General features: G+C 44.2%; 1 protein-coding gene across 1 annotated transcript in view; it reads left to right on the forward strand.

Moving 5' to 3' along the window:
* Positions 1–1,039: 1,039 nt before the first annotated feature.
* The window catches only part of LOC135252373 (phospholipid phosphatase 2-like), a 35,163-nt gene continuing 13,867 nt past the window's right edge, over positions 1,040–22,335 (forward strand). Inside the window, exon 1 of the mRNA XM_064330360.1 lies at positions 1,040–2,262. Coding sequence (XP_064186430.1) covers positions 2,202–2,262 — 61 coding nt within the window. The 5' untranslated portion in view covers positions 1,040–2,201. The remainder of the gene's footprint in view (positions 2,263–22,335) is intronic.

The raw sequence follows: 22,335 nt of genomic DNA on the forward strand, positions 1-22,335 counted from the left end.
TTGTAACCCAAAGGTCGCAGGTTCCATTCCCTGGTAGAACACTGCCGTTGTATCCCTGAGCAAGGTACTTAACCTGCGTTGCTTCAGTATATATCCAGCTGTATAAATGGATGCAATCAAAATGTTGTGTAAGTTGCTCTGGATAAGAGCGTTTGCTAAATGCCTGAAATGTAGCACTAAGTGATCAATCGTGCATGTAAAACATGCCATAAAATGCAAATGTCATAAAACATCATTTCAACTTTTTTTTTTTTTTTTACTGGATTTTTCACTTGATATTAACAGGATGGGCAAAAGGCTGCTTTATGTGGACGGATGCAGATTTTCTTTTTTTTATCTTTAAAAAAAAAAATCTTGTTGAATAAAAAGGGTTTATTGAGGTGTAGATTGCCACAAATATAACCAACGCACTGTAACATTGAGTTGTCCAGTGCGCAATGTTTCTTGTATTTTCATTGTTTTTTTGTTTTTTTTTTTTTTTAAACCAGATTTATCGCCTTTGGGGGGCTAAAATGTCCTTTAAAATCACATTAAAATAGCCAAAATTCAGCTGGAGTAATTTGAGTCAAAACCTATCAAGAACAGGGGCAGAATTTTCCTGACGATGCTCATGGGGAACTCTTCTACTACAATAAGACACCTGGAATTTACTCAGAACTGAACTTTACAACATTAGGCTTAGTAACAAAGTAACTTACTAACAATTAAAGAGAGAGAGAGAAAATCATTCAGCTTCCTGGCACCACACTGGCTCCATGTTAATTCAGTACGCCCTGCAGACTATTAAAAGTGTTTTTGGTTTTTTAAACAGTTGGGAGTTATTTTATTGGTATGTTTTAGTTTAAAACTCAGCGGTACTCAGCATTGGTCTACCTCCTCCGCGAGACCTCTCGCTAAGAAATCCCTTTGATTAATGACCGCAATTACTGTCACCTTCAGATCCATAATGCTGTACAGTGTAATATCAAAGCCAGCCAACCGGCGTTGCGAGTGATTCAGCATCCCCAGGGCTCGTGACTAACGCCAGGGCGGCCAGGAGAAGTGCAGCACGCGGAATGTGTAAACCTTTCTGCTTTACTTCACCTTTAAAAGCGCAGCATGTGAGGGTGTTTTAACACAACAAGTGGCTCTTGGGAAAGACACAAGTCAGAACGGACCAGGATTTTTTTTCTTCTTTAGATGTTAAAATGTGGCTGCTGTTTTGGGGTTGTCCGGACAGTCTTTGATGGAGAAGCTGACCGTGTGCCGAAGAACCGGAGAGTTGGAAATTTAGTTATACAGAGCTCTTTCAAATTTAGGGTCCAAGTAGGCGCCACAAAAACATACAGGGTCAGATAGAAGTCAAGCGCTAATACTTTTTATTTATTTAATTTTTAAATAATCAACCAGTAACGTAAGTGAATATATTAATATCATTATACATCGCGCGAGGGGCTCTATGGTTGCACGCGTTCTTTTATAGTAATTCTAACCTCTGTTCTGAAAATCGCCTCTTTATTTCAGATTGCGTTTATAAATTTGTTCCCAAATACAAAATGCTCCCCACTTCCCTCGTGCACGCCCCACTGTCAGGCACGTTCAAATAGCGAGCTATTGAAATGTAACAACAATAATTTAACCCCCAGAATCTGCAGCCCGTTAGCCATTAATTGAGCTGCGTTTCACAGTGACATCCCGATTATTCTTGTGATGTGTAGTTCTCTTCGGCTTTCTGTCTCAGTTTGGCACATGAAACTACATTGACGTCACTTTTGGGAGTGGGGACTGCGCGAGGAAGACGAGAATGAATCGCTAGCTGGCGTGGTGTACGGAAAGAAGTGTTTTTTTCTCTTTCTCTCTCCCTCATACAAAAGCTCTTTTGCTATAAAACAATTTTCTCCACGTAGCGCGGACAGGATATGCGCGCAACTGGACACGGAGAATAATCCTGTCACCCATTAAACAAATAGGACTTTGTTGAACTTCTGCAGGGAGTTGTTGGAAGTACAAACACACCTACAGTGAGTCTTTACACCGCGTTTGGCAGGTAGGGAAGTGCAGCCGGAAGAACTTGCAATTCAAGAAGTGGAATTTGCATAATGATTTATTAAAGTTCGCGACTGTTTACAGTTTCCCCCCCTTAAGTGTGCGTTGTTCAAGTGTGCACGCTTCTGCAAAGTTTCAAAAAAGTTTCAAACTCTGAATATCGAAAAGAAGCAACCATGACGGAGCTGAGGAAAAAGAAGATATTCGTCATAGTGGACGTGCTGTGTGTGGTGGTAGGTGAGTAAAATAAAAAAGCGAACGAACACTTTTAATTATCGGTTGATTTATTTGTAACGCGTTCAGAATCCTTGATATTGTAGCAGACTACTTCGTTCTTCGTTCTTTTAATTAGAATGTTTTTCAGGGCAACAATGTACGTTTACGTTGTAAATTATATTTAAAAGTATCATAACCCTAGACACCCCCCCCCCAAAAAAAAGAAATGAATAAAGAAATAAATTGATCCTCAAGAGCGCGCACCGAATGTGTCTGACCCGAATCACAAAGGTCAGACAATGTGCTGTATCTCTGTAACACAACTGCATACTGTCTTCTGCAGGTAAAGTTTTTTAAACTATATTTTTGAGGATAAAGAAGCAAACCTGTATAATGGAATTTCATCGATTAAATCTCAAGTTGATTTCGGTTACTTCGTTTGATGCACATACTGAGAACCCGTTGAGAACCAGCATGTCGTATGACCTGTATGATCGATATCAAGATCCGCTGTGACTTTTGGACCTGTAAACACGTGTATGTACACCTGGAAACAGGAAGTTATGAAGTGAACTTGGGAGCAAAAAAATAATGTGTGCACCATATACACCATATCTGATAACCGGTCCGTCACTTTTTGAATCCTACTCTTATTCGTACTGTTTTACTTGAATCTGCAGAGAGAACATTCTTAAAGTGGATATGTTCTTTTTCTTTTACCAAGTCACTATTTTTTTTGAAGGAACCTCATTGAGTGCAACCTTTAACAAAGGTGTAAGACTGATTAAATAAATAAATAGGTCATTTCATTTCTATTTGAAAATTATGAGTAATTGATCTTGATTATAGAAGATTATTATAGAATGTTTAATACAAAAAAATATTCGCAGCGTGTGTTGTATATATTGAGGTATGTGGGGCGGTTTGGGTGAGAGGTGGGCAGACCGGACAGATAAAATCCTTCAGATTCATCTTTCCTGTTTTCACTTGTGTGCGTTGAGGCAAATGGTAAATGGACTGCATTTATATAGCGCTTTTATCCAAAGCGCTTTACAATTGATGCCTCTCATTTTACGCATTCACACACACACTCACTCACTCACACCCAAACGGTGAAAGGCTGCCATGCAAGGTACCAGTCAGCTCGTCGGGAGCAATTAGGGGTTAGGTGTCTTGCTCAGGGACACTTTGATGCTCCCAGGGCGGGGGGGGGGGGGATCGAACCGGCAACCCCTGCGACTGCCAGACAACCGCTCTTACCCCCTGAGCTATGTCGCCCCATGAGGCCCCTCCGTTATTTGATATATTTTTGATTTGTGATGTAAAAACATAATTACCTAGTTCCATTAGTTTTAAATATGTACTCTGCCAAAGAAACTGTGCCACAGCTATCTCAGTTAAGGGTAAGGTGTGATAGGCATCTTGTAGCAATTAAGTGAGAGACCAGAGATGGGCATAGTCTACATTACATTACATTACATTTATTTAGCAGACGCTTTTATTATCCAAAGTGACATACAAAAGTGCACATCATGGTCGTAGGAACAAGTACAAAGTTCGATAAGGTACATTTTACTCATTTCGTACAGTTAGTCTGATAAATGATAGTGTGTGTCAAATCTCTGGAGCATCATGGTTGCATATGTAAAGGCAAGGAATGCACCTGTGCCTCACATCAAACAGCACGTGAATAAGAATACTGTAAATAATAATAATAATGGTAATAATAATTTGATTTCTAGAGTGTTTTTCAAGATTCTTGATGCTCTGAACGTAAAGTGGTTGCTCTGAACATCCTGAAACGTTTCTCGCCAATCTTAGTGGAAAAGATTTATTTTGAAGAGACTGAAGTATTTTGGATAATAATAATTTGTAATAATAATGCGGTCCATAAGCCTGTTTCCGCTCTGCTGTGTATCGTAGGATCTGTCTGCTGTACACAGTGTGCTTTATTTGGCTCTGTATTTGGAACCGGTTTTTTTTTTTTTTTTTTTTTTACGACCACAGTTATCATTGGGGGTAAATATTATTGCTGAGATGTATGAGGATTAAACTGACATTCTGTCACTAAATCTGTAATGTACCCTTGTTTATTTCACTACTTTTCCCCCAGTCATATTTTTCATTTAGTTTCATTTCAGGCTAGTTATTGTAGACATGTGTTCCCACGTGTAAGCATGATATGAGCTAAAATGGACTATATTATGGCTATATTGAATAATATTGTTGCTCCAATATTGATAATGTTTTTCTGCTGTATCATCAGTGCAGCCAATGTAGGGCAGGCATTTCAGTCATTTGCCAGAAATGCTAATTTAAGTCTTAGTCACTGTTCACACTCGCTGAGCAGCATTTTTTAAAATTCTATTTTGGTGCATGTTTGCATGCGGTTACATTTTAATGTAATGTGATGCGCTATATTTTCTTGTGGAACTGTTTCTGCGTGGATCTCCGCTGATGCGACGAATCCTCACATCTCGCGTCAGATGTGAAAACGTCATGGCGACGAATTGAAAATTCAGCCGTTTCCAGTTTGAAAATACCGTTTCTCCGGGTGGCCTAATACGGTCCGCCTAGGACAGGAAGTGGCTGGGGCTAATGTGCGCTCGCGTTTAGCAGTCAATCGCCTGGCGGCTTTGTTTATTCTGTCCTGGGGCGGTGCATTCTTGCGTGTGTTGCCACACAGCGTGGTGTGAGGACAGTACGCACAGCCTCGGGCGAGTCCCAACAGGCTGTATCGCCCCGCTCGGAATACTGCCGCAGCCGCGCATTTTACGCAGGCCCTCAAACACATACCCCCCCCCCCCGGCCCCCCAGTTTACGATACAACACAATATACTATTTTAGCCCGGTGGGGAAACTTGTCTTGGACTCTCAGTACCGCTGTTCCACAGTGAGTTCCACACACACATAACAACATTAAAATAAAAAACTTGACTTGTTATATTGAAAATAAGTCCATATGTCCAAATCCGGTGCTATTTTCGGGCGTTAAAAATAAACACCTGTGCCTGGTGATTTCATTTGTGTCAGCAAGATGAAAACACACACTGAGAAATATATAGGCCTGATTGTAATAAATTAATGTTAGTGCAGTTATTGGGCTCTGCGTTTATGTAGTATTGGACACAATGGTGTGTAAATTAGTGTATATACATCAGCGTCTACTGAATTTGGGCGGTCTCAATATGTCTGTTGGTGGTTCTGAACTGCAAATGGATGCAATTACAGACACCCGCTTCCGTGAAATTAGTGACAACGGGTGGATGTTGTAGAGCCCTTAATAATCTCTTGCACATCGAGGAACGCCTTCTTAAATTCAGCCTGCGATCACAGCATAGGTCTCTTATCCTGGAAAGTGTGGTCTTGGACAACAAAACACAGCACAGACAGTGTGTCCAGGGCGGGACTATGTGCAGAAGTATTTCGGGGGGGGGGGGGGGTTGTGCACCTGAATTTCAGGGTTTTACAATTCAGGTAAAGTGATGCTGGTGTTCCATTTTGCCGGGTGCTTAAATTCTCCCATTTAAAAATGAATGCAAAGCGTGTGCTTGCACGCACATTGAATTGCACCAGAGCTTCACACCATGTCACAACTGGACAATATTACAATTTTGATAAAGCAGTGTACTCTGGTGCATTGTGGGAAAGCCTTGCTGACTCATTGAGGATGTCCTAAGAGGGCATTCTGTGCATGTAAGCTGGTTGAGGGTGACTCTCCCATGGAAATGATTTTATTCACTGTTTGACCACCCCACCCCCCACCCCCCCACCTTCCTTAAAGGAGGGGCATTATTATTCATTGGATAATAAAATGGCCTTTTGGTTGTTACTCAGAAGCATTCGTTGCTAGGCAACAGCGGCATGCTCTTATCTATGTCCCTCTGAACCTTTTAGTCATTGCTGACATTGTGGCTAATGGCCTGGGGCGCCAGGCTGCTTCCCTCCTGCAGCAATGTCATTGGGAGCTAAACTTGCTGACACTGTACAGCTGAGCTGTGGCTAAAGAGGTGGCAGTGTGGTGTAATGGTTAGGTAATGTAACTGGGTTTACGAACCTAAAGGCTGCGGGTTCGAATCCCAGGTAAGACACAGCCACTGCACCCTTGAGCAAGGTGCTTAGCCTGCATTGTTTCAGGCCAGGTGTCAGCAAGATATCCTGCTGTATAAATGTAAAAATGAGAAATCTGTGACACTCTGTAACATAATACATAAAGGCTGGACCATTTTAACACCTTCAGTGCTGTTGTCATTGGCTTAGAATACATGTTGTGTTAATGTGCTGTGGAGTGCATGTTGTGCTAATGTGCTGTAGAGTGCATGTTGTGTTGATGTGCTGTAGAGTGTGTGTTGTGTTAATGTGCTGTGGAGTGTGTGTTGTGTTAACGTGCTGTAGAGTGTGTGTTGTGTTAATGTGCTGTAGAGTGTGTGTTGTGTTGATGTGCTGTGGAGTGCATGTTGTGCTAATGTGCTGTAGAGTGTGTGTTGTGTTAATGTGCTGTAGAGTGCATGTTGTGTTGATGTTCTATAGAGTGCATGTGTGTTTGATGTGCTTGAGTGTCGTGTGTGCGTGTAGAGTGTGTGTTGTGTTGATGTGCTGTGGAGTGTGTGTTGTGTTAATGTGCTGTAGAGTGTGTGTTGTGTTAATGTGCTATAGAGTGCATGTGGTGTTAATGTGCTGTAGAGTGCATGTTGTGTTAATGTGCTGTAGAGTGCATGTCGTGTTAATGTGCTGTAGAGTGCATTGTATGTTAACGTGCTCTAGAGTGCATGTTGTGTTAATGTGCTATAGAGTGCATGTTGTGTTAATGTGCTGTAGAGTGCATGTTGTGTTGATGTTCTATAGAGTGCATGCTGTGTCAATTTGCTATCGAGTTCATGTGCTCTAGAGTGCATGTTGTGTTAATGTGCTATAGAGTGCATGTGCTCTGGAGTGCATGTTGTGTTAATGTACTGTAGAGTGCATGTCGTGTTAATGTACTCTGGAGTGCATGTTGTGTTGATGTACTCTGGAGTGCATGTTGTGTTGATGTACTCTGGAGTGCATGTTGTGTTGATGTACTCTGGAGTGCATGTTGTGTTGATGTACTCTGGAGTGCATGTTGTGTAATGTACTCTGCGCAGAGCCGTGGGTGAGTTTTGCTGCCAAATAGCCTGGCGTTTGATGGATTAGCACATCTTCTCTTGGGAATATGTTGAAAAATCCTTTCACTAAATTTTGTTTCTTCTCACCCTCAATATACTGTAGCCAGCAGAAAATTCTAAGAAGTTGAGGGCCTTCACCAGATGCCATTTCAACACACCACGCACTCATGGACACACACACACACACACACACACACACACAAATAGCCGCTGGGTACCCTCCCCAGTCTTCTCGATGTCCTCACACAGGATATGGGGACCAACAGAGTTGCTGGGGGTCTGTTTTTATGTCTCGGCGAATAAATCTTTTTCCTCCGTAAACATCCCTTTGTTTTTCCAGCAAAAAGTACTCCCAGGAATTGCGAAAAAGGGAGCACGCGAACAGGACGCGCTGGTTTATCTGGGAAGGAAGTCAGCTACTCATTGATGTACTGTTTGGAATAACAAGTGATGGACAGGAATGTCGAATTCTTTCCCTCTCTCCTTCCTTCGAGCGTTTGGCCCACTGGTGTTTTCGTAGGCCGAGTGGACGGGCCTGGTCTTGGATTACTCTGTGGGAGAGAGAGAGAGGGATTGGGTCCGGGCGTTTTGATGTTTTTTTTTTTTTTTTTTTTTGGGCCCCCTTCCGATAAGTTTGCCATTTTGTGCCGTCCCACACAAACATGGTTCATACCTCTCGGGAGACGGATTCCCAGTCCGTTTGTTTGGGAAATATCTCCGGCTCGAGTTCTCAAACGGCTCACCTTTCCGGAACATGGTAATGGCGATGCAGGCATTGGGCCTCGTTCACGAAAACATGTGTACAACTACGATCAGATTTAAAACATGTACAACTACGATCAGATTTAAAACGTGTACAACTACGATCACATTTAAAACATGTACAACTACGATCAGATTTAAAACATGTGTACAATCACATTTAAAACATGTACAATCACATTTAAAACGTGTACAACTACGATCAGATTTAAAACGTGTACAATCACATTTACAACATGTGTACAACTACGATCAGATTTAAAACATGTACAACTACGATCAGATTTAAAACGTTTACAATCACATTTAAAAACGTGTACAATCACATTTAAAACCTGTGTATGATCACATTTATCTGTGAATTGTGTGTAAGAACGTTTCCAGGATCATTTCAGCGTTCATCTTTTTTGTTTTTGTCCTTGTTTTGTATTTGCTCCTATCAGGATTGCACATAAAATTTGCAAACAGTCTGCATTCATCATCTCACGCACCTGGGATAAGCACAAAAACAAAGGTCTGCACGCGTGTCCTGAATCCCATGTTGGTTTTTCGCGGGAACATTTTTAAGAACGAAAGTTTCTTGAGAATAATTTAAGAAACGTTTTGTGAATGAGGCCTAATAGTTCCCCTCTGCCGCTCTCTTCCCATCACGTCCAGTGTAATTATAGCCGAGCGCATCCGTAATATAAAGTTCAACTCTGGAGCAAATCTATCCCATTTGGCCAGGAGTGTGTCATAATCAAGACCTTAATGAAATGGCCTCCTTGAGCTGCAGTGTGATTGGATAACGGTTCTGCCTCAAACAGCTGCTTATGTGACTGTTTCCAAGGTTCCCGGTCAATGTCTAAGCTGAGTTCCATGGTGCTTTAAGACTTATTTTGATTTCTTATTTTTCATATTCCCTACACTCCATGACAAAATTTCCTCTTTCTCAATATAAGTAGCATAACTAAATCTGTATTTTCCTTCACTCGTAGTATTTTTTTTTTTTTTTGTGACTGAGTTGATGTTTCTCTAGGAAACCAGACTGTGTATGTCTGTGTCTGTGTTGGGTGGTGCACTTTAGGAAGAATTCAGCGTTTTGCCCCCCGCAAGCCCCCCCCTACATATAATTTCAGGAGTGTTCACTTAAGGCCACACTTTGCATTTGCTCTTCAGCAGAACCACTAAAGCCCTCTTTTATCAGACGGGCAATGTTACTGGTTTTTCCCTCTCCCCAGGATGCTTAGTGTTGATTTAACCCTCTCTTGTCTTAAGTGAAGCCCTACCAATATGGCGTACTGTTCAAGCTTTTTTTTACAATCACTGTTGAAAGTGGTCTATCAAATGAAAGGGAGGGGGACTTGCGTAGAGAATTTCACTGACATTGACATTGTTGACATATGAGGTCACTGCTCTGAGAAATTAACAAGTTAACAGCTTACCGAATAACAGTTGTGGGGTCTTTTAAGTGGCGTAGACAGCTTACTGTATATACAGAAGGCTATAAAGAGAGGATGATCATGTTTATTGTGTTCATTTATATTGTTACATTACATTACAGGCATTTAGCAGACGCTCTTATCCAGAGCGACTTACACAACTTTTTACATTGTATCCATTTATACAGCTGGATATATACTGAAACAATTCTGGTTAAGTACCTTGCTCAAGGGTACAACGGCAGCGTCCTTACCCAGGAATCGAACCTGGTAAGGTTACAAGCCCAGTTCCTTACCCACTGTGCTACACTCCGTCCGTATTGTTCATTTTATATTCGCTCATGTCCACAATTAATGGTGTGCATTTCTGTGTATTCTGCCTTGAAATTCTGTTCATCGCGCAAATACATGTTTTTGGTAGTTATTTTAAAGTAGAACATGTGCTTTGTTCCGTTCATCTGGCTTTAGCACCGTTCGTGTTGTAAAATGTAGCGGCCGCGGTTACTAAGCAGTTCAAAAATGTTAAGATCTCTGGAGAGAGAGAGAGAGAGAGAGAGAGAGAGAGAGAGAAAAAAAAAAGGTGTCTAGACCTCAGAATAAGCAGGAGTCAATCTGCACCGCTTGGTGCTTGGAATGCATAAGTAAGGGGGAGATAGATAGCAGGATAAAGAGGGGGATGACGAGAAAGAAAGAAAGAGTGTGGGAAAGCAGAAACGGGGTGGGGGGGAGATAGAAACGGAGGAGGAGGAGGAGGAGAAGAGAGAGGTCCTGCAGGGAGTTGAGATTCCACATCCGGCAGTTTGCACGCTCTCAGCGCGTAGCTTCCGCGTTACGCGGGCCCGGTGCGCTGAACTCCAGTTCAGAGCCCCCGGGTTCAGCCCGCTGCTGTCGCTCGCGTGTGCGCGGGAGTACCGCCCCGGGTTCCGCACACACACACACACACACACACACACACACACACGCGCGCTGCCGGGGGTCGACGGCCGCCGGTCCAAGGTTGGTGCGAAGAACTCGGTGCTTTCCAGATGACCGGCCGTTTGGGTTTTTTTTCCCACCCACTTCTTCCGGGCATAACCCTGTAAGCCCCTCCCCCTGGCTCCAAAAAAAACCGAAGTACAAATAAAATGTGGCTCAACTCATGACTCATGACACGAGGGCAACAAATTAGCCCCCGCTTGGAGTTCGTTAAGCCATCGCAGCTTGCCCTAAGCTCAGATCTTGTGATCGCGTGTTTCCTGATGGAGTACGTGACCCAGTTAGGGTAAAGAAGAAAAATTACTGGGTTCAACTGACTAGACCACCGTGCCTTTTAACCCTCCCGTTGTCTCCAGGGTCAAAAATGACCCTGTCCTGAGTTTTAACAGCAGGGGAAAAACCCCTGAACTTTTATCTTTTCAGCATTAAATTTGATGACACTTCCGGGAGGGACCCTACGATTAGAAAGAGCTACATTGCCCTTTATTATTTTTTAAAAAGCGGAACACGGTATCTGCGTACAAAGATTGTCTTATGAGTCTTTTTTTAAACCCTGCAGTTGCATAACTCAGAAGTTATAATTAAATTGAAATGCCACACATCTATTACATCTAAAAGAATCAATTATGATGTGTTTTGTAGTCATGAAGAGTGGTGTACACCTGAATAAATGCAGTCTCTCTTCGACAGTGTTAGTTAGAAAACTGTTATTCACCGATTTAATGAGTGACAGGTTGTTTCTACATGGTAGATGATTGATTTTGGGTTTAAAATTCCAATGAGGAGGCTTTATCACAGGCGGTCTGGCAAGGGCGGGTCAGTTTTGACCCTGTGGAACTTGGAACCGGGGCTTTGACAGCTGAGCTGTTCGCCCAGTTCCGTTTCACGACACCGTGGACCCGCTTCCCAGAAACTTTGCGGTTTTTTCTTTTGTGTTTGTTCCTTCCAAAAAACGTCATTTTAAAAACTGCGGCCAGTATTTGCTTAATTCTCCACGTTGGAGGTTCTGTTTGTACGTCTTTTTTGGGAATCACGCTGAACGGAGCCGAAAAATCACATGATTTCCCTCCATCTACCGTTGGCATAGTAGTTGTTCAGAGGGATATTACAGGGGTATTAAAAGGATAGAGGCAATATAGAATTTTTTTTTGGTATCATTTAAATTTTAGTGTAAGGTTCTCCAGCTGTTGCTGTGTGTAATGAAGGATATTTTGATATTTTGATATTTACAGAATTTAATTTTCTAACTACCTGCCAGCTTTACAGTTGTTGGGGGAAGTGGGGGTGGGTTGTGGTTTGAAAGGAAGAAAATATGCTTCAGGTAACTGGGATCAAAAACATACACACTAAGTCTCAAATAATGTATAAAAACAAAAAACCTGAGAAAGCGAACCGTCTCTCTCAGTGTGTCGAACAGGTTCCAGGCCTCGGTGGCAGAGACACGCGAACTGTCGGCACGTTTTACGTACCGTTCGCAGGTAATGGAATTCCAGGCCAGAAAATGGCTTTGGGCAAAGACAAGCTGGCCCCAGATGCGTGCGGCGTGCTGCATGCCGCGTGCTGTCGGGGAGGCATTCACGGTGCAGTCGGATAGGTGGGGCTGTGGCAGCGAGGTCACGTGACACAGCGTTGCTCGCCGTTTGAATTGTGCATGAGGATCGAGATGAAGGGGGGGGTCACTGTTCCCCGAGCCGCTGATGCAAATGAAGCTGATAAATTTAGGACCTGAACCTCAGCCCTCCCCAGAGAACGGGCCGTCTTTTTTTTGGGGGGGGGGGGTTGGGTACGGAGTGACTCAGGGTACGGAGAACATCCTGCTCCCTCATTACATTACATTGCAGGCACTTAGCAGAGGCTCTTCCAGAGCGACTTACTCAACTTTTTGTTAGCATTTACATTACATCCATTTATACAGCTGGATATATTACTGAAGCAATGCGGGTTAAGTACCTTGCTCGAGGGTTACGACAGCAGTGTCCTAGCCGGGAATCGAACCTGTGACCTTTATGTTACAAAGCCAGTTCCTGAAACTGATGTTCCTGTAACGTTAACGTGAAAAATATATACGATTGGACGAAGCTAAAAAACTATTATCACCCTTCAGTTGGATGTGTAGATGAGTCGCTGTTGTTGGCAGTAGAGCTCTGGGATTTTAAGCAATAAGTAACCAGGGACAACTGGACGCAGACAGGGGGGGAGGGAAGCAATTGCGGACTGGGAAGGGGGGGGGGTTGGGGGGGGGGGGATTTTCAGCAATCAAGGACTGTGGAACCGGCGCAAGAACAACAGCATCGGAAAAGATATTTGCGTCCTCTGAATACCGCACAATTAATACATTTTTTGTAAAAATGTAAAACGTTTGAAACCTGAATCGTGCGGCACGTCCGCGGTTGCGGCCTCAAACGACCGCGTGGACCGGTCACGCCGGCGGCCCGCTCTGCTTGGCTGGGGGGCGTAGGCTGAGGTTTTAGGGTATGAGTTCTGGGTGTGATTCATAGGTCCCCCTGGAGCAGGTCTCTCTCTCTCTCTCTCTCTCTCTGAGATCACTGTTTAATGGTGTTATGACGGTTGTGGTACTCTGCCAGCATGGACCCCCCCCCCCGCACGGTTTTAGTAGTGGTTTCATGCGAGCTCTTCCTGCTAGTCGGCACGGCCGTTCCTCAGCGCGCAGTGGTTTCGTTTGGAAAGTGCTGTGGGAACGTGTCTGTGCTGAGCTGATATACTGGCGATGCAGTGTGTGTCATAACTGTGAACGCGTGTCTTCACTTCTTAGCTTCTTTGTTTTTTTTTTTTATGGGTGTAAATTGGTTTTGCATGTTCCTTTGGTGTGTGTGTGTGTCTGTTGTGTGTGTGTGTGTGTGTGTGTGTGTGTGTGTGTGCGCACACACGTGTGTGTGTGTTCAGGCTGGCAGTATGGCTTTGTGTCTCTGTAGTGTAAACGCTTTTGTATACTGACTGAATCACACAGTCCAGGGGTTCTGCAGCCCTGGCCCCAGAAACCCTTTGGGTCCTGCTGGTTTATAGTGTTACTCAGCATTCAAAGTGACCAGTTTGGCAGTTGATCGCATTGGCTAACTCACCTCATCTTTTTTTTAAACTGGTTGAATTGGTTGCTGATTTTAAGGTAAAAAGCCAAAAATGGCGGACCCAGATCTTCTCACCAGGGGTCAGGGGTTGCAGAACCCTGGTGTCCACCTGTACAAACTGCAGTCTCCACTCGTTTACACATTATCACTCTCTTCCCTAACCTTCATCTCTCTCCTCTGTACTCATCCCCTCTTCCCTTCGCACCTGTTTCCTTCAAACCCAGGTGTCTCTACTTTCAAAGGGGATATAAGCTTACATTTCAGTAGCATTCTCTCTGCAGTCCTCTTGATAATCATAATCATTTTCATATTTATGGGATACGGTAGTGCAACTCGGCACCATTGTTTAGCCGCAAGCTGGTATCAAAACATGCATCTTACTAGTGCTGTCTGCGGATATTATTTCACTGAATGTGTTTTGCAGAGAATCTGGTGTTTCGTTTTCCACCTGGAGACAGACATGCAGTACGTAAGACCACGGCAAAGGGTTTATATGTTTGGCAAAATACCAAATGCAACTTTGCTGCTCTCGTGCTAAAGAGCTAATTATACTCAGAAGTTTCGCTGAGTTTCGCGTCTAATGTTGCTTGCTTACGGCGGTTCAAGTGGGCCACTCTTTAACGGTACCATTAGCATATTTTCTAGACCGAGGAATGTGGATTATTGTAAATGGAGACTGTTAAAAACACACTGCTTACTTCTGTACATGGATCACAGGTTTCCTGAATTTTTTTTTACAGTGTATGTGAGGAGATCTGGAGCGCTCTTTCCCACAGAATATGGTCTACAGAATCTTGGGCCTACACATTAATCTGGCGACTGAGTTTATTGCAATCATGTAATGTTGCATTAATAAAATGCAATATTTTACATTTTCTACATTTTATGCTCTTGGTGTGTGATTCACATAAAGATAATCTCTGATCTGCTTGATTTGCATACATATTTTCTATAGCATGCACACTGAGAGCTAAGGATGATGTTTCTTTTTTTTAAAAACTTTTTTTTAAAGTGCAATCTTGTTCAAAACTGTCTAAACTTGATTTGATTGCACCTTCAGTACCCAGGGACAATTTTATTTTTATAATGCACACTTAAAAGCACCCACGGTGTGCCGTTAAGTGTGCAGTATGAAAATAAAATTATTTGACTTCGTTGACTGTGACATTTATGTAAATGTCTCCTAAAATTAATTTGCATGTTTTTTTTTATTTTATTATTGACACTGGGCCTGATGGAGGAAGGGGCTCGGTTATTGTGAGGAAGCACCTTGCCTACAGACCACCAAATTGTGATGCAGATTTGCACCCAAATAATAAATTCCAGTTCCATCGCCTTGCTAGACTAACGGGAATATGAATAGGGGTATAAAATTATTGCCTCAAACTATGTCCAACTTCGACACTGACTGTTTTGCTAAAGAGCTTTGAATTTAATATGGATGTCTTGTTAAAATAGTATGTAACAGTTTTGAAGCCTGAATACATTTATTTTACTCGGCTGTGTTGATAAAACATATATTAACTTCACCCTGCAGCGTTTCTAGCATCACGGTTTTTACATTGTTAAAGGACGAATCGATTATTGAACGGGAACCAAAAATCATGTTCGTTTTAGCTTTGGTGGTCTGTTGTGGTTGTCGCCACTGAACTGCATGTAGTTCATCGGTTGCTGCGGTATTGGAAAAGGAAGTTTGCCGTTTGCGTATTTTTGTTTGTCCTCCGTTCTTTCTCCCTCTCGCCTCTTCCTGCTGGCTCGTTCCCGCGACGCGTCTGGAGCAGGAACAGCGGACTTGTCGTTTCGTCGTGACGTTTAATTCCTCCCAACAGGAGGCAGGATGTTGGGCTCTCAAAACGTCGTTAAAAAAAAACGGAGACCTGCTGTGTTTGTGAATGCAACAGGATGTTGTGTGGATTTATGTGCTTACATAACAGGATGGTGCTTAAATGCTTGAATGGGGGTGGGGGGGGGGGGGGGGGGGGGTGTATTGGATTTACGTGCTCATTTTGCTGCTTTCAAAAACCCTTTTCACAAATGGTGACTCAACAGTCGGCGTTTGCGAGTGTGTGTGAATTTTTTTAGTGGGTGGCAGTTCGTAACCCGTCTGCTCACGTTCACACTGAGATTGGTGCTGAATTTGAAATTGCAGCGTTCCTGCCTATATGTGTGAACGCACCCCGATGTGTGTTGCTGTCTCGAAGCACACGGCCAGAATGAAACTGACTTCCTTCTTCCACCACTTCCTGTCTGTCTGTGCGGGTAACCTGCTAGTGGGTGTCTGTCTTCACCATCTTGGGTGCGCATCATGCAAATGGCTTGCTCTGGAATCTTATCAGACATTTTATTCTGTGGTTTTGTACCGCCACAGTTGTGTCACAGGCACATGCACACACACATGCATACATACACACATACATATACACTCACCGGTCACTTTATTAGGTACACCTGTTCAACTGCACGTTAACGCAAATATCTAACCAGCCAGTCACGTGGCAGCAACTCAATGCATTTAGGCATGTAGACATGGTCAAGACGATCTGCTGAAGTTCAAACCAAGCATCAGAATGGGGAAGAAAGTTGATTTAAGTGACTTTGAACGTGGCATGGTTGTTGGTGCCTGGCAGGCTGGTTTGAGTATTTCAGAAACTGCTGATCTACTGGGATTTTCACGCACAACCATCTCTAGGGTTTACAGAGAATGGTCCGAAAAAGAGAAAATATCCAGGGAGCGGCAGTTCTCTGGGCGAAAGTGCCTTGTTGATGGCCGAGGTCGGAGGAGAACGGCCAGTCTGGTTCGAGCTGATAGAAAGGCAACAGTAACTCAAATAACCAGTCGTTACAACCGAGGTATGCAGAAGAGCGTCTCTGAATGCACAACACGTCGAACCTTGAAGCAGTTGGGCTACAGCAGCAGAAGCCAACCCGTTACTTGCAAGGTGTACCTAATATAGTGGCCGTGAATGTGTATGTATATATATATATATATATATATCATATGGATGAATGACATTAAATCAGTCACTCCATATTGATTGTTACTACCAAAGTGCAGGGAAGAGGTCAGAGGTGAGTTGTGTGTGCGTGTGTGTGTGTGTGTGTGTGTGTGTGTGTGTGTGTGTGTGTGTGTGCGATTGTGTGTTTATGTTTGCAGCGCCTTCTGGAACTTACCAGCTTGGATAAGGGTTGTGTAATTCTGCCCACGGTGCTCGTCCTATCAGCCATTGTCCATTCTTTCTCCGGCACAAAGAGGCCATTTTAACTGGTTGCGCCTGCTCTGTTCATGAGGAGTCATGACTACGGGGCCTGCGGCCTACAAGCCATGGCTGCTCCTCGTTCGTACAGTGCCCTCCAGAAGTGTGGGAACGGTGGATAGAGTGAAATGAGTTATTTTTTGCTGCCTACTTTAGGCATTTGGATTTGAGATCGAAAGGTGAACGTGAGACAAAAGCTTTTATTTCATGGCATTTACGTGTGTGCGCATTTTACCCTTTTACAGAAACGGCTGTTTTTGTGTCGAGCCCCCCCCCCCCCCCCATTTTCAGCTGTTCTACTGTTCCCATAATGTTTGGAGGGCACTGTATATATGAGACAATCTTTATGCATATATGTCTTAGTATACAGTAAAACCTGGGAGGACATATGTAATCTTGTGTGGCTGCCTGTGTTTCATGTGCGATTGTATGCCCCCTCAAATTAACTGCATTTATGACAGATGTCCTATTGGTGGACATTCATAATTGTACAATCATGCATCATTAACAAAAAAGGGGCGTGGCTATCGTATGCTAACGGTACCATTTGAACCAATCGCTTTTTTTTCTTTGACCTCTTATGAGGCATCTTCATCAGTTCAAATAAGACTCTGATTGACAGTTCTTTGTAGCACAACCCATCGTGTGCTTCCGGAAACTAGTGAATAAATAACTGTCACTTTCATGTTCCACCAGTGAGCCAATAAGAGAGGGAGCGGTTATAGGTGTATGAGGCTAACAGTCTAGCCACATAAGTGCCAGCCAGCTGACCACCGGATAGCTAGCTTTCTGGCTTGCTGGCTGGCTGGCTGGCTGGCTCTGTTGTGTTGTTATGTTCACTAATGCAGCCTGCGATGCCAGCTAAATAAGTAACGTGCGATTGCTAAAATTTGCGGCTGTGAATTGTGTCTTCGTGTGAGGTTACCCTGCTGGCTGGCTGGGTGGCTAATGGTTAATGAACTGGGGTTTGATTCTGAGATTACAGGCCCACAACCCCCCCGGGGTTGTGGGGGGGGGGGGGTGTTAATGTTAATGTACCCTTGAGCAATGTTCCTGGCAGCAATGGTTCACTGGCTTTACAAAATGGACTGTGTCCAACGGCAACAACAAAAACTCTCTCAGTCTCTCGGTGTCTAATACACGCACGCACTCTTGAAAATGTAAATCTGTTTATTTTCAGTATTGTGTAATTAGCAGGAAATATGACCGCGCACAGAACATATTATTTGGCTTAGTCATTACTGTTTGCTCATTAAAGTCCAGCTGCACCCACGTCTTCATCTACTTCCTGTGCGAAATGTAGGCACGGCCCTCTGTGCCTGTAGCTCAGCCATAACCACAGAAAGTGAATGTGCTGACGCTAGGGCTTTAGCCCCTGCAGGTGTTGTACTCCTTGATGAGGCACACGGTGGTTGGCGGGGGGGGGGGGGGGTGTGGCTGGGGGGCGTGGGGTAAAGGGGTGGGGGGGTTGTGGGGCTCGGAAACCACCGGAAATCAGGAGAACAGCTGTGAACGCAGAGTCATAGGAGGGTTAGGGTCCTTGATATCGGGATATCAAACGGTAGTGTGTGGTACGCTACAGTTACAAAAGGCGCTGATGAACATGAGGAGCGTCCATTACATTAGGCCCTCCAGTGAGATGAAATGTAATGGACTGGATTCGTGCGGGGCTTTTCATCTTGTGATCTCAGAGCTCTTCACAGTGAAGGCTGGGGGGCTGGGTGACTTGCCTTCGAGCGAAGGCTCGCCGTCAGGGAGGGGGCAACCGGGTACACTGTCCTGGGCCCTGGAGGAGGGGGGGGGAGGGGGTGGTTTCCAGTGGTCTGTGAACTTATGGTAAAAAAAATAAGCATAGAACCTATTAAACTGGATGATGATTATGTTGCCAGGACATTGGGGAATGCCCCTTTGCTCTTTGTGATAAGTGCCCAGGGATCTGTAATGACCAAAACTTCCCAGGACTCTCTTTTGATGCTTCTCTTTAACTTCATTTTCATTCGGCCCAAGAGAGGAGTCCGATTCTATTCTTGGCTCTCTTTTTCTGTCAGACTAACCGGAAAACAGCCTCGGTTTATGTCGTATACGTGCATTGCGATAGGAAAAGAAAGTATCGATTTTTTTTTTCAAGTAAAAATATATGTTTTGAAGTGCATAATATTTGGGGCTTTTTTTCCTCTTTCATTTCCAGTCCAACCTTAAGCCATTTCAGTCAGCGACAGCTAACGTTGGTAAATGCAGACCAGCACAGTAGCAAGATGGAGAAAGGGATTTGACTCGTGTCTAAAGAGTTGAAGTATTTCAAATAATTGTTTTACACAGGTCTGAGTGAGAGACACAGACTCACTCAGCTTCGAATAAGGGGCCAACAACTGGCTTGTGGGATTAGTAATCCCATTACAGGAAACTGCTCCTCTGCAGTGACAGTGTAGTATAATGGTTAAGGAGTAAGTCTTGTAACCTAAAGGTCGCCGGTTCGATTCCCCGGTAGGACACTGCCGTTGTACCCTTGAGCAAGGTACTTAACCTGCTTTTCTCCGGTATATATCCAGCTGTATAATTGGATGCAATGTAAGTCGCTCTGGATAAGAGCTTCTGCTAAATGCCTGTAATGTAATGTAATGCTCCACCCCTAGTTTTACAGAGGGGCTCTGGCCAGATAAACCAGGGAGACTGAACTGAATGTTCGCGCATTTTTTCCCCTGTATTTTCAAATTTTAGGGCAATACAAGATGACACTCGTTCCAGTATAGTCCTCAGAAATTTAAATAATGAGTTTTGACTATTCCAGTTTTTTTTTTTTTAAACTTAAAATCTCACAGGACAGGTTTGAGGTTCCCCAAGTTTAAGAATTTGTCAGATGTTCTGCATTAGTAAATGTATTGTTGGGCATGCTGGTGCAGATAACCATGTCACTCACTGTCGAAGGAGGCTGTAATTTCATAACACTGCGTGTGTTTTTAAAAGCCCTGAATTTGCATTTCTCCTTTAATGTGTGCACCGCATACGGAGACCGTGTAACCAGCTCTGGTTTCAGGGTCCCATGGGTTTTTTCTTAGTAAATCCCTAAAATGTCCAGCAATTGCCAAAAGACATTAGGAGACCTTGGATGTAACCTACTAGTTGCCAGATTTAGAAAAGTGACGTAATGTCTGCCTTTTTGCAAAAAAATAGTTTGTTATTTTGGCGATTTAAAAACGCTTTCTTTCTTGAGAGATTCGTTTGTGGAAGTGTGTGCAGTTTACAGCGTAAGAACTGAGCTCTCCTTGCTAGGAATTGAAATTCCGTCACCATTTCGGAGGTGGATAATCAGATGGTACACCTGCTTAACAAAGAAATTTCTGGAGCCATAGAAGCACATGGACTTGCCAAGTGCACATGCTAACGCAACATGATTGCAATGTTGTGACAGTGGCAACAGTAATCACCGATGTATGCCAGTTTCTTCTGCCTGCCACAATAATGGCTCTTAAAATTATTCCATGAATGCCTATTGAAACTCATTCTTAGACACTTATCCCTTTCACCTTCCTGTGCAGGGATTACAGGACATGTCGACTAAACATTCTGGCAAACATGACAAATGTTTAGGCCACTTATTTTCACAAAGAATACAAGAATGCACAACTCCGGTGTCTGTGTTTTTGTTTTTGTACGCATCCTTGTGGGAGCAAGATGCTGGTACTTAATCTCAACCACAATCACTGTGTCTAGAACATCTAGAAAGTTTTATCCTGCAATAGGTGGGTGGCTGAGTTGGCTTGAATCACCACCTCCAAGCAGAGCCCCACCTACACAAGGGTACGGCTTGCAGGAAGACGTGACTGAACGGTGGTTTATTATCAAAACAAATCCCAGAGCTTAACACTTGTTACTGTTCAAACTGGCCGTGATTTTTGTACTGTGTGGTTACGAGCCTAGCGAATGAGAGCCTGCCGGGTCCTAGAGCAGAGGTGTCAAACTGCAGTCCTGGAGGGCCGCAGCATCCGCTGGTTTCCAAGGAGGCGTGCTCTGCATCAGCGCTTCAGCTGAGTCATTGATTGGCTAAAGAATCCTCACCACGCCTGGTTCTCAATTGGCTTAATTGGCAGCTGAGGGAAAAAACCCACGGCCACTGCAGCCCTCTGGGAAATTAGTTTGCCGTCCCCTGTCCCAAAGCCTCAGGATGCACATAAAGTGAAAACCCTGCTCAGCAGCGCCCCCTGTGGACGTTGATGGTGGCTAACAGATCCAGTCGGCACGGTGTACTACGGTGTACGCTTCGAGTAGCATCTGTCTCCACGGAAACACCCCACTCCCACTCACTCACCATTGAGGAAGTGTCCTGTTACTGGAATACCCTTTTTTTAAAGGTTTTGTGGGCCCTTGTTACGCTCTTGAGATCCCTCTGGATCTCAGACGGAGGAAGGGTTGGGATTCCGCTCGGCAGGTCTTATATCTGGTTACTCATTGACCTGCACCGCACTGTGGAAGAATGTCTTAAGAAAACATGCTGTAATCCTATTGAGTGGGGGGGGGGGGGGTATAAGACCTGCCGAGCGGAATCCCAACCCTTCCTCCGTCTGAGATCCAGAGGGGGGGGGGGGGGCCTTGCGGTCAGACCCGAGGCTAAACCACACTGTTTGTCATTGTTTTACTATTGGCTTCCCCGAAACTCACAATAATATTGTCCTTTTGCAAACAATCGAAGGAACTCCCCCTCACAATGTCTGCGGCCGCCAAAAAAAGTCCCGGACGAGTTTTCTCAAGTCCTGTTGTTTTAAGTCTGGGGGGGGGGCCTCTGAACAGGATCCAGGACCCCCTTCGGTGCTGAAAAGGCGAAGTGCAGGATGACCTGTCCGTTGTCCGGCCAACCCAACTGGCGGCATTGTTCGCGGCGCATGCGTCACACGCTCGCCTAGCAACTCAACGGACCCGTCGTATACATATGACCCGCTTTTACCTCAAGTCAGCTCCTGAGAAACAAACCTTTCAGTCAAGCCTCCTCCCTACTACGCTCAATGGTTGCCGCCCATTGTAAAGAATTGTACGATACCGTTCTTTTCTGCTGCGTGAGCAAATTTCTGCCAATGCAGAATTTTGGGGCCCGAACACAAATGTGCAGCCCTGCGCAGTTCACGGAAGGAAACGTGTGGAGATAAACCAAACAAATAAATAGCTGTTCCTTTTTTTTTTAGCAGGCGCTGTGTAATGGCAGCCAGCCTGCGTTGCAAATAAACGGGAAACGGGCTATGTTTGTGTCGGTCGTGTGGTGTACAGGCATTCTGAAAATGCTTTCAAAAATGCTGTAAGCGTGTTCTCTTGGCAGAGGACAACAAGGAACCGCTTGTTAAGTCACCTCGCTGTGTTTTTTTTTTTTTTTTTTTTTTTTCTCGGCACGAGTCCTGGGTTTCGGTGCGTGTGGGAATGTTCCGTGCGTCCTGGAAACGGGGCGCCGGTGTCTCGAAGCTGTCCA

Source organism: Anguilla rostrata, chromosome 4, assembly GCF_018555375.3.
Source record: "Anguilla rostrata isolate EN2019 chromosome 4, ASM1855537v3, whole genome shotgun sequence".
In the NCBI taxonomy this organism is placed as follows: domain Eukaryota; kingdom Metazoa; phylum Chordata; class Actinopteri; order Anguilliformes; family Anguillidae; genus Anguilla; species Anguilla rostrata.